General features: G+C 43.0%; 1 protein-coding gene across 1 annotated transcript in view; it reads left to right on the top strand.

Moving 5' to 3' along the window:
* Nucleotides 1-13064, top strand: part of gnai2b (guanine nucleotide binding protein (G protein), alpha inhibiting activity polypeptide 2b) — a 98074-nt gene that overhangs the window by 69357 nt on the left and 15653 nt on the right. Inside the window, exons 3-5 of the mRNA XM_036950744.1 lie at nucleotides 748-790; nucleotides 3233-3374; nucleotides 11993-12153. Of these exons, the coding sequence (XP_036806639.1) occupies nucleotides 748-790; nucleotides 3233-3374; nucleotides 11993-12153 (346 nt within the window). The remainder of the gene's footprint in view (nucleotides 1-747; nucleotides 791-3232; nucleotides 3375-11992; nucleotides 12154-13064) is intronic.

The following is a 13064-nucleotide window of genomic DNA, read 5'->3' as shown; positions in this document are numbered from 1 at the left end:
TGCACGCGCGTTACCTCTCCGCTATGTCTGCCTGTCATGGCTTTTGTGCCATCAGTACAGATATCAACATGAGCAGCAGCTACGTTTGGCTACATATGGACCGTTAGTGGAATTCCCGCGAGAGAGTAATGGTTAATGTGATTGGATGTTAATTATTTGACTAGGCTACCTGTATTTGACATTGTGTTATTTTGCTGAACACTAGGTGGTTTAATTAGATTTTTGGCAGTGAAACGAGGCTACTCAGGTGACCAAAAACTTATTTTCCACCATAATTTGCAAATCAATTCATTAAAAATCCTACAATGTGATTTTCTGGATTTTTTTTCTCATTTTGTCTGTCATAGTTGAAGTGCACCTATGATGAAAATTACAGGCCTCTCTCGTCTTTTTAAGTGGGAGAACTTGCACAATTGGTGGCTGACTAAATACTTTTTTGCCCCACTGTATATATACAGTTGAAGACGGAAGTTAATGTGCACTTAGGTTAGAGTCATTAAAACTTGTTTTTCAACCACTCCACAAATGTATTTTTAACAAACTATAGTTTTGTCAAGTCGGTTCGGACATCTACTTTGTGCATGACACAAGTAATTTTTCCAACAATTGTTTACAGACAGATTATTTCACTTATCACAATATCACAATTCCAGTGGGTCAGAGGTTTACATACACTAAGTTGACTGTGCCTTTAAACAGCTTGTAAAATTCACTTATAATTCACTGTGTTTCCTGTTCCTTCTACAGGTGCCGGGGAGTCTGGGAAAAGCACCATCGTCAAGCAGATGAAGTGAGTTACAGAGAGCTGTAACAGATCAGGACATGTCATGACTTCTTTAATAGATGATGCCCTCTATCCTCTAGTGGTTTATTCAGTCCTTGTCCCAGTCCTTGTTGGATTGATCTACAATGCTACTGTACACTGCTGATCCAGAGCTGGCAAACAGTCAATCAGGCATGTTGAGCATAGGCATATTAATTTGCTTTTTAGGAAGACATATGGAGGGCAAATCTTTGTGTCTTCCTGTCTTTGGTAGTTGCGCTGGTTTTCTCGTGTCTTCCTACCCATAATTGTCTTTGGCTACTGAAAGCATGAGTCTCAGTGCACAGGACTTTTACTGTGGTTACTGTAATGACTGGGATCAAACCATGACACTCAATTACACGCTCACCAATGACGTATACAAAACATATGTGTGTATGTCCATGTCTCATTCTCACACACACGCACACACACACTCCATAATGGCTTAATTATTCACATTCCTGTGGGCTAGCCAGGCGATGAATCAGTTTTTCATGAGTGTAGAGTACAGAATGTAGCTCTAAACCCAGGTTGTTAATACAGCCATACAGAACAACCAATGCTTGGGAGATAGACCATACCCATAACACAACACAGCTCTGCTCTGAAGCACCAGCTCTGTCTCTGACCACAGAGATCATGTCAACATAAAAGGAGAGCAGGGAGAATGGTTGTCTTTTTTCCCCCCATAACACCTGTAGATAGAATTATAATATTTATTGTGTAACTAACTGGGTTAAATCCCAGTACTTTTCCTAGCCGCTAGTGTCAAGCTTACAGGCCTGTTTATTCATGAGGTGATATTGGCTTATTCATGTCCTTGTCTTGGTGCTACTGTGCTCTTTCTGCACTGCATCCTGCATTCTGATGAAGTCTGGATGCTATCATCCCACTGAAACACACACACATACACACACACTTAACATGCAGGGCGTTCCCCTGTGCATGACAAGCTGAGGCATGGTCAGACACATCACCAACATGCAGAGGAGGTTTGCACAGGACTGCACTGACTGTTTATATCAGCTGGTAGCCTAGCGGTAAGAACGTTGGGCTAGTTACTGAAAGGTTGCTGGTTTGAATACCAGAGCTGACAAGCTGAAAAATCTGTTGATGTGCCTTTGAGCAAGGCAATTAACCCTTATTTGCCCCAGGGGTGCTGTACTACTGAGGCTGACCTTGTAAAACAACACATTTCACTGCACCTATCTGGTGTATTTGACAATAAATACATTTGTTATTATCATCTTAGAGTAACTAGCCGTTCTACGAAACATTACGGTCATTGATTGAATACCCAAACTCTTAGCAGCTAGAAGTCCTAACATATTGAGCACATTTAACACTGTATGAAATACATAACCTGTCAACCATACTGCCCAATGACTGTATATATGAATGGACAAAGTCATGGATCACGTGACACAATGTTTAACTATGTGAAGTCTCAATAGAACATTGAAGCTAAATTAAGTCGGTTAAGATGGTGTCTCATGGGGACATAACATGCTCAGTTTGAGCTACTCCAGGAAGTGACGTTACAGGCTAGCTCAGTGCTGCCCCCTCATATAAGTCAAGTTTTATGCCGACCTGGGTACTGCAGGCTACCATTAGCAACTCAATTATCCTTATAACTTCTTCTGGGTGCGACTTTAAAATAATCGGTCAAAGTACATACATTTGGTGTATTAGAAGCAATTATTGGTCCATGGTCTTTGCAACATTTTTTAATTTACAAGAAGATTGACCACAAAGATTGACATTTTTCCATTTACTATAATGGGGGATCCTGTTTTCTGCTAACAATGCCTGCAGTACCGCGGCCGGTCTTGAACCTCTGTGGCTTCAATTATTATTATTATTATTTTTTACATTGAACCTTTATTTAACTAAGCATGTCAGTTAAGAACAAATTCTTCTTTATGACAGCCTACCCCGACCAAACCCTGACGAAACTGGGCCAATTGTGCGCCCTATGGGACTCCCGATCACAACCGGACATGATACTGCCTGGATTTGAACAAGGGACTGTAGTGATGCCTCTTGCACTGAGATGCAGTGCCTTAGCCCTCTGCGCCACTTGGGAGCCCCAATGTGAGGGGGCAGTCAATGTGAGGGGGCAGTCAATGTGAGGGGGCAGTCAATGTGAGGGGGCAGTCAATGTGAGGGGGCAGTCAATGTGAGGGGGCAGTCAATGTGAGGGGGCAGTCAATGTGTTGGGGCAGTCAATGTGTTGGGGCAGTCAATGTGAGGGGGCAGTCAATGTGAGGGGGCAGTCAATGTGAGGGGGCAGTCAGTGTGAGGGGGCAGTCAATGTGAGGGGGCAGTCAATGTGAGGGGGCAGTCGTTCTCCACCTGTCCTCCTTTTCTCTTAGTAACATCTTGAGTGACATTAGTAGAATGCTCAGGTTTGTTCTCCTTCATCAGGATCATCCATGAGGATGGCTACTCAGAAGACGAGTGTAAGCAGTACAGAGCTGTGGTCTACAGCAACACCATCCAGTCCATCATGGCTATTATCAAGGCCATGGGCAACCTCAAGATTGACTACACAGAGGCCTCCAGAGAGGTAAGACACACACATGCAAACAAACACACACACACTTGGGCATGTATGTTAGGCTCCTCTGTTTCTGCAGTCAGATGATTAGAGAAGATGTACAGCTTTGCTTCTACACATCCACTAGAGCTCTTGAGTAACAATATCCTGGGCACTGAAGTCAAGGTTAGTCACTATCATCCATAACCCCATGAAGTCAAGGTTAGTCACTATCATCCATAACCCCATGAAGTCAAGGTTAGTCACTATCATCCATAACCCCATGAAGTCAAGGTTAGTCACTATCATCCATAACCCCATGAAGTCAAGGTTAGTCACTAGCATCCATAACCCCATGAAGTCAAGGTTAGTCACTAGCATCCATAACCCCATGAAGTCAAGGTTAGTCACTAGCATCCATAACCCCATGAAGTCAAGGTTAGTCACTATCATCCATAACCCCATGAAGTCAAGGTTAGTCACTAGCATCCATAACCCCATGAAGTCAAGGTTAGTCACTAGCATGCCCGATCCAAGAAGCCATCACATGCAGTCACACAGTTGGAAAATAACGCCAATTTCCGCTAATAGGAGACTGTGCTTACCATCATGTAACCGTTGACATACACCCCCCCCAAAGAAGACTGAATAACACAACTATTTTTCTACAAGCACTGACTTTGCTCATAATTATCTTACCATACTTACCAATCCAATCTTATTCTATTTTATCTTACTATACTTACCAATCCTATCTTATTCTACCTTATCTTACCATACTTACCAATCCTATCCTATTCTACCTTATCTTACCATACTTACCAATCCAATCTTATTCTATTTTATCTTACCATACTTACCAATCCTATCTTATTCTATTTTATCTTACCATACTTACCAATCCTATCTCATTCTATTTTATCTTACTATACCTACCAATCCTATCTCATTCTATTTTATCTTACTATACCTACCAATCCTATCTCATTCTATTTTATCTTACTATACCTACCAATCCAATCTTATCTTACTATACCTAACAATCCTATCTTATTCTACCTTATCTTACTGTACCTACCAATCCTATCTTATTATATCTTATCTTACTGTACCTACCAATCTTATCTTATCCTACCTTATCTTACTATATCTACCTATCTTATCTTACTATACCTACCTATCTTAACTTACTATACCTACCTATCTTATCTTACTATACCTACCTATCCCATCTTATCTTACTATACCTACCTATCTTATCTTACTATACCTACCTATCCTATCTCATCTTACTATACCTACCAGTCCAATCTTATCTCACTATACCTAACAATCCAATCTTATTCTACCTTATCTTACTGTACCTACCAATCTTACCAATCCTATCTTATCTTACCATACCTACCAATCCTATCTTACCATACTTACCAATCCTATCTTATCATACTATACCTACCAATCCTATCGTATCTTATCTTACTTACTATACCTACCTACCTATCATATCTTATTTTACTATACCTACCAATCCTATCTTATTCTACCTTATCTTACTATACCTACCAATCCTATCGTATTCTACCTTATCTTACTTATTTCTACAAAATACACAAGAGATTTACAGGAAGCCCATCTCTGCAGCCAACTCCAACACCCCCAGAAAGGCTTCCAGTTTTTCAATCTCCTTATCAGATAAAAGCTACTGGCCAACTGAGGTCACATGTTGCTCGTAAAGTTCAGTCCTGACTCTCCTGTAAAACTCCCCCTTGAGCCTTATCTCCATGTGCTTGTGGAACAGACATGGTTTCTCAGGCAGGTAGTGGTAGTGGTAGGGGAAGCTGGCCATGTATAGGGACTTCCAGTAGCACTCACAATGGCAGATCTCTGAGAAACTTGGGAGGTCTTGACCTAAAGTCACACAAAACCAGTTCTAGATGTGCAGTGCCTTCAGAGAGTATTCAGACCCCTTGACTTGTTCCACATTTTGTTACCTTACAGCCTTATTCTATAATTGATTAAATTGTATTTTTCCCCCTCATCAATCTACACACAATACCCCATAATGACAAAGCAAAAACAGGTTTTTAGAAATGTTCGCAAATGTATATATATAAAATGTACATAAGTATTCAGACCCTTTACTCAGTACTTTGTTGAAATACCTTTGGCAGTGATTACAGCATCGAGTTTTGTTGGATATGATGCTACAACCTTGGCACACCTGTATTTGGGGAGTTTCTCCCATTCTTCTCTGTAGATCCTCTCAAGCTCTGTCAGGTTGAATGGGGAGCGTTGCTGCACAGCTATTTTCAGGTCTCTCCAGAGATGTTGAATCGGGTTCAAGTTCAGGCTCTGGCTGGGCCACTCAAGGACATTCTAAGACTTGTTACGAAGCCACTCCTGCGTTGTCTTGGCTGTGTGCTTAGTGTCGTTGTCCTATTGGAAGGTGAACCTTCACCTCAGTCTGAGGTCCTGAGCGCTCTGGAGCAGGTTTTCATCAAGGATATCTCTGTTCTTTGCTCCGTTCATCTTTGCCTCGTTCCTGACTAGTCTCCCAGTCCCTGCTGCTTGAAAACATGCCCACAACATGATGCTGCCACCTCCATGCTTCACTGTAGGGATGGTGCCAGGTTTCCTCCAGACGTGGCGCTTGGCATTCAGGCCAAAGGGTTCAATCTTGGTTTCATCAGACCAGATAATCTTGTTTCTCATGGTCTGAGAGTCGTTAGGTGCCTTTTGGCAAACTCCAAGCGAGCTGTCATGTGCCTTTTACTGATGAGTGGCTTCCGTCTGGTCACTCTAAGACCTAATTTCTGAAGTGCTGCAGAGATGGTTGTCCTTCTGCAAGGTTCTCCCATCTCCACAGAAGAACTCTAGGGCTCTGTCAAAGTGACCATCATGTTCTTGGTCACCTCCCTGACCAAGGCCCTTCTCCCCCGATTGCTCAGTTTGGCCGGGCAGCCAGCTCTAGGAAGAGTCTTGGTGGTTCTAAACTGTTTCAATTTAAGAGCGATGGAGGCCACTGTGCTCTTGGGGACCTTCAATGCTGCAGACATTTTTTTTGGTACCTTTCCCCAGATCTGTGCCTCGACACAATCCTGTCTCTGAGCTTTACGGACAATTCCTTCGACCTCGTGGCTTGGTTTTTGCTCTGACATGCACTGTCAACTGTTGGACCTTATATAGACAGGCGTGTGCCTTTCCAAATCATGTCCAATCAATTGAATTTCCACGGGTGGACTCCAATCAAGTTGTATAAACATCTCAAGGATGATCAATGGAAACTAGATGTACCTGAGCTCAATTTCGAGTCTCATAGCAAAGGGTCTGAATACTTTGTCAATATGGGGTATTATGTGTAGATTGCTGAGGATTTTTTTTAAACCATTTTAGAAAAAGGCTGTAACTTAACAAAATATGGAAAAGTCAAGGGATCTGAATACTTTCCGAAGGCACTGTACCTAAATGTATTCTAGAAATGGATGTTGAGAAATACACTAAAATAAGCAACGAACCAAATCCTGGTAAGAATGTGTTATTTAATTGTAACCATTGATTATGATAGCAAGATACTGTGTCCCTGTGCCATCCATGGTATGGACTGGTTAAGTTGCTGGGTATTGAAGTTCATTGTTAAAAAATGTATATAATCTTGGATAGCAGAAGCAACTCAAAGGTCTAGGCTTGGGCTTGTTGCTACCAAAACTGAGTTCCATATCAATATTGCATATCAACAGTATCTATCAACCAAACATTCTAAATACTACTGAAGTTGCTGTATTTAATTGTGATATCATTACATTCAGATGTGAGTGTATTGAAATGAATTGAATTGCCAAGGCAAAGAAATAGAATGGGATTCTAAATCAACGCTCTTATCAAGCAAACATTCTAAATTCAAACATTCTACTAACTTTGCTTTGCTTGAAATTGTATTTTTATTATTCAAAATTGCCATGACAATTGACATCCATTATGCACACACACGACCCCCCCCCCCCCCCCCACACACACACACACATTACAGTGGGGACTCTTGAGGTTCAGACCTGCTCTCTCCTCAGTGCTCAGACAGAGAGCGAGAGAGCAGTTGAAAGAGAGATTGAGAGAGGGTCCCTACACCATTGAAGTTGGAATTTGTAAGGGTTATGGCTGTAAGATCCCGGATAGCACTGACCATTGAGAGAGAGAAAAGGTAGAGGCTGTGAGTGGGTTTTCCTGCAACCATGAGGGCAATGTAGGCTTGATCATGAAGAAACGTTGAAGTGTGCTGAAAAGGGAGAAGGTGTGGTAACTAAGGGTTTTTATTTAAAGCTGCTGACTGGACATATTTTCCAAGCAGATTTCCTTTGCAGGCAATTTCTGCAGCGTAGGCACTGTGCACCTCAAGTGAATAACCTGTCTCTCAAACTCCTTCTGCTACTGCTGCCGGCCGCAAATACGGATTATTATCATTATACTTTTATTATTATTAATAATATTAAAACGATAGCATTAACACCTCAGGCTGATAGAAAGGCTTCATTCCCAACCCATATTCATTATTCACACACACACACACACACACACACACACACACACACACACACACACACACACACACACACACACACACACACACTGTTCTCACTAATCACACTCAATGAGTCAGCAATAAGATGCCCAGTGCTCCTGTGAAGAGGGTTCAGCCTGTGAACTAGAGATGGAGTACTTGAATACTTGAAAGGAAGTCAAAACTCAAAACTCGATCTTTAGCCAGAGATAAAATGTTAAAATACTGTCAAACTATTTGGTGGAATGTGCTGTGTGGCTGCCTGAACGGGCAAGTGAAATTTGCTTTGACTCTAGTGGTCCATATGTACATGTGCAATTGCGGGGCACAACAAAAAATAAACCAAGGCAAGCATCACATAGTTCTTCTCCCTAGTTTCCATTTCTCCTGTGTCTCACTCACTCAGTTGCCTTCCGACCGCTCCCTCTGATAGTGCTGTGATGATAGCAGTATCGCTATGGGTTTTCCATGGCAAAAATGAAAACATGAAGCAAATTCTACTTCTTGGTCCTTTAAAAACCTGCTGTATGTAAAATATTGTGTGCTATAGCTTGGAAAATAAACATGACTCTGGATGAGAACATAATAGTGCTTGTATCCTACATTAGGGCTGTGTTCCAAAATAAGTTAAATCCGCTTTGTGTTTTGTGTCCTTTGCACAACCCTAACGAGTATCGCAAATTTTTATCAGAATCATTAAACATAGGCCTACTCACCAAACTGATGTAGTGGCCATAATTCATCAACATCCAGTGTTCAATGTTGAATTGTTAATCCATTTGGAAAAGTCCAAAGAACAAGCAGAATAAACTAAATCTGTATATGGAAATGTAGTTTTGTAATCCAGATGTATTTATTTTTAACTCTCGAAGTGTAACCCTATTTCAGATCTTTGATAACTTTTCCAGATGCAAGATCTGTGTCACTTCGCACTCGCTGGTTTTTTCATTTGGAAAATATGTTGTTCTATTTCATTCTGTTACATGTTTTTTACTATAACATAGGTGTGTCTTGACTGTAATAAGGGCTTGTGAAATAAGAGCGTCTTGTCTGCTAAATGAACAAAACAAGGCTATGCCATTTCACAGTCATTGGCTTCTACAAGCAAGCCCCACATTGCTGGTTAGTCCTTTTTTGAAGATTGTGTTCCACAATATAATATAATGAATCTTAAATGGCACTTTTTTTTGAGTGATATACTGTATATATGGGGTAATTTAGCGATTAGGATTTATCTATAATGGTTATAATAAATTAAGCATTGTTGTGCACTGTTGGTATTGATAAATGCCCATATTTTTTCAAATGTTTTCCTAAAATATATATTTTTCCATTAGAGTTTCCATTAGAGTATACTCAAGTATATAACAAAAAATATGGTAGTACTCAAACAGTCAAAACATTTCAAATGCCCATCCATACTGTGAACAAACTGTCAACATGTTTCTGAAAGAGGGCTAAAACATTTCAAATGCCCATCCATACTGTGAACAAACTGTCAACATGTTTCTGAAAGAGGGCTAAAACATTTCAAATGCCCATCCATACTGTGAACAAACTGTCAACATGTTTCTCAAAGAGGGCTAAAAACATTTTTAGGAAGCTCGAGTGTATTACAGTATATGTCAGAGGGCTTCAGTCTTGAGTCTATAGCTGGAGGATGGGTGAATGTGCTTTATTACTGTAATCTAGTCTCCTGCATGGCTGAGGAGAGAGGCTGCCGTGGTCATTACGGGAGGATGGATGTCCTCAGACCATCGTTCATGCCACTGGACGTGTTGATACTTGCTCTGCCTCCTATGCAGGCATTTAGCGCACTGGCTGTCACAAACATACTCTCACACAGTACATTAGACAACAGCCAACATGTATGCACACTTTAGACAGGGATGCACAAGAACACACATAGAACATTGCATAGACACACACACACACACACACACACACACACACACACACACACACACACACACACACACACACACACACACACACACACACACACACACACACACACACACAGGCATGCACGGACGCACACACACACACACACACGGGTACTGGTGCCCAGAATTGACTCAATGAGTCACCTAGTTCCCAGGGAGAGGAAATCGAGCCTCCATATGCTGTGTCATTTCATTTGCTTTGTCATTTCAAATCCAGAGAAAGATGATGAAAACATTGCAAAATATCCTTTGTGAACTGCACTCCCAGTCTCAAATTGATATGTACATTTATGACCATTTTGTTCCAGTTCACTAAATGTATTGATTATTCAATTTGAGCTTTGCTAATTTGCTATTATGGAAACAGGTGACACAGCAGATCTGCATACTGTATGTGTGTGTGGGTGGAGAGGTGTTGCCTCAGTGGACAGTATGCAGGGCTGTTCATCCGTCTGCTCTGCTGAGTCTCTGGGCATGGAGGTGTCTGGTTCTCTGAGCCTAGCCAGCTGTTCATCCGTCTGCTCTGCTGAGTCTCTGGGCATGGAGGTGTCTGATTCTCTGAGCCTAGCCAGCTGTTCATCCGTCTGCTCTGCTGAGTCTCTGGGCATGGAGGTGTCTGGTTCTCTGAGCCTAGCCAGCTGTTCATCCGTCTGCTCTGCTGAGTCTCTGGGCATGGAGGTGTCTGGTTCTCTGAGCCTAGCCAGCTGTTCATCCGTCTGCTCTGCTGAGTCTCTGGGCATGGAGGTGTCTGATTCTCTGAGCCTAGCCAGCTGTTCATCCGTCTGCTCTGCTGAGTCTCTGGGCATGGAGGTGTCTGGTTCTCTGAGCCTAGCCAGCTGTTCATCCGTCTGCTCTGCTGAGTCTCTGGGCATGGAGGTGTCTGGTTCTCTGAGCCTAGCCAGCTGTTCATCCGTCTGCTCTGCTGAGTCTCTGGGCATGGAGGTGTCTGGTTCTCTGAGCCTAGCCAGCTGTTCATCCGTCTGCTCTGCTGAGTCTCTGGGCATGGAGGAGTCTGGTTCTCTGAGCCTAGCCAGCTGTTCATCCGTCTGCTCTGCTGAGTCTCTGGGCATGGAGGAGTCTGGGTCTCTGAGCCTAGCCAGCTATTCATCCGTCTACTCTGCTGAGTCTCTGGGCATGGAGGAGTCTGGTTCTCTGAGGCTACCCAGCTATTCATCCGTCTGCTCTGCTGAGTCTCTGGGCATGGAGGTGTCTGGTTCTCTGAGCCTAGCCAGCTGTTCATCCGTCTGCTCTGCTGAGTCTCTGGGCATGGAGGAGTCTGGTCCTCTTATGTTGTTCTTGTCTATAACTGTTCTGTACTCTGTCATGTATTTGTATGTTCTGTGTGGACCCCAGAAAGAGTAGCTGCTGCACACATCCTAATAAACTACTCATTATCTTCACATTGGCGACTGAACTGTGCTGTGTCATCATCGCCATCACGCCGATCATCCCTGTCTATTTACACTACACCACGGGAGGCTGGTGGCACCTTAATTGGGGAGGACAGGCCCATGGTAATGGCTGGAGCAGAATAAGTGGAATGGTTTGATTCCATTCACTCCGTTCAAACCATTATAATGAGCCGTCCTCCCCTCAGCAGCCTCCACTGCAGAGCACAGATGGTAGAGGGAGAAACACCCAGAGGAAATATATATCCTGCCTAACACTGGCACACTTTATTACAACACTACATTATTTATCATGGCACACAGCCTTGTCCACAGACACCAATATATCTCCCATATTAGCCATCCACACAGTGTAGATTACCTGGCCTCATTGGCCACCTGTCAAAACAACCCAAAATGTATTAATTTAATCTGGTTCACTCAATCATTGTCTCTTATGGCTAGAGAGACCTTTTAACGATTTATGATGAGATCTTGCATCATCACTGTAGATGCTTTGTCAAATCCTCTCCCCAGAGGTCCTTCCACACAGCCATACCTCACTGCTCTAAAAAACAAATGTTTGATAGACTGTTGGCTGTACATTTGGTGATAATACGGGTTCTCCCTCCCTCCTCAGATTTAAACATTAGCCCTCTACCTCTGTGTCTGTTGCAATAACTGTTCCCTAGTACTGTGGTACCTGCAGCCTCCTAGCTTTGCCCATAATGCCCCTCTCCTGTCCCCTTCCGCCCCCTGCAGGACGATGCCCGCCAGCTCTTTGCCCTGTCGGCTGCTGCTGAGGCGCAGGGCATCCTGCCCGACGACCTGTCCAAAGTGATCCGCCGCCTGTGGGCCGACAGTGGGGTGCAAGGCTGCTTCACGCGCTCCCGGGAGTACCAGCTCAACGACTCAGCCGCATAGTGAGTAGACATAGTGTGTTTCAATTATGAACAAATTCTTATTTACAATGAGGCCTAGCAAGAGGCCTCCTGTGGGACGGGGGCTGAGATTATAAATAAATGTAGGACAAAACGCACATTGTGATAAAAGAGACACCACAACACTAGATAAAGAGAGACCTAAGACAGCAACACAACATGACAGCAACACAGCAACACAACATGACAGCAACATGGCAGTAACACAACATGACAGCAACACATGACAACAACACATGACAGTAGCACAACATGACAACAACACAACATGACAACAGCATGGCAGTAACACAACATGACAGCAACACAACATGACAGCAACACAACATGACAACAACATGGCAGTAACACAACATGACAGCAACACAACATGACAGCAAAACAACATGACAACAACATGGCAGTAACACAACATGACAGCAACACAACATGACAGCAAAACAACATGACAACAACATGGCAGTAACACAGCATGACAGCAACACATGGCAGCAACACAACATGACAACAACATGGCAGTAACACAACATGACAGCAACACATGACAACAACACATGACAGTAACACCACATGACAGTAACACAACATGACAGCAACACAACCTGACAACAACACAACCTGGCAGCAACACAACCTGGCAACAACATGACAACAGCACAACATGACAACAACACAACCTGACAGCAACACATGAAAACAACTCAATGACCTTCAATGTCAACAACTCCCTTGAAGGAGTGGTACGCTCAATGATTCTCAATATAACCCACCTCCCTCGCTCCATCCTCTCTCTCACTCCTTACCTCCCTCTAGTTGACTCAGTATGCAATCTGCACCTGCACACGCACCCTCACGCTACCACAATACAAATCAATGTGACCAGGAGACCAACA

This window comes from Oncorhynchus mykiss, chromosome 17, assembly GCF_013265735.2.
Source record: "Oncorhynchus mykiss isolate Arlee chromosome 17, USDA_OmykA_1.1, whole genome shotgun sequence".
NCBI classification, from domain to species: domain Eukaryota; kingdom Metazoa; phylum Chordata; class Actinopteri; order Salmoniformes; family Salmonidae; genus Oncorhynchus; species Oncorhynchus mykiss.
Note: the sequence above shows the minus strand (reverse complement) of the source record. Positions and strands in the feature narration are given on the sequence as shown.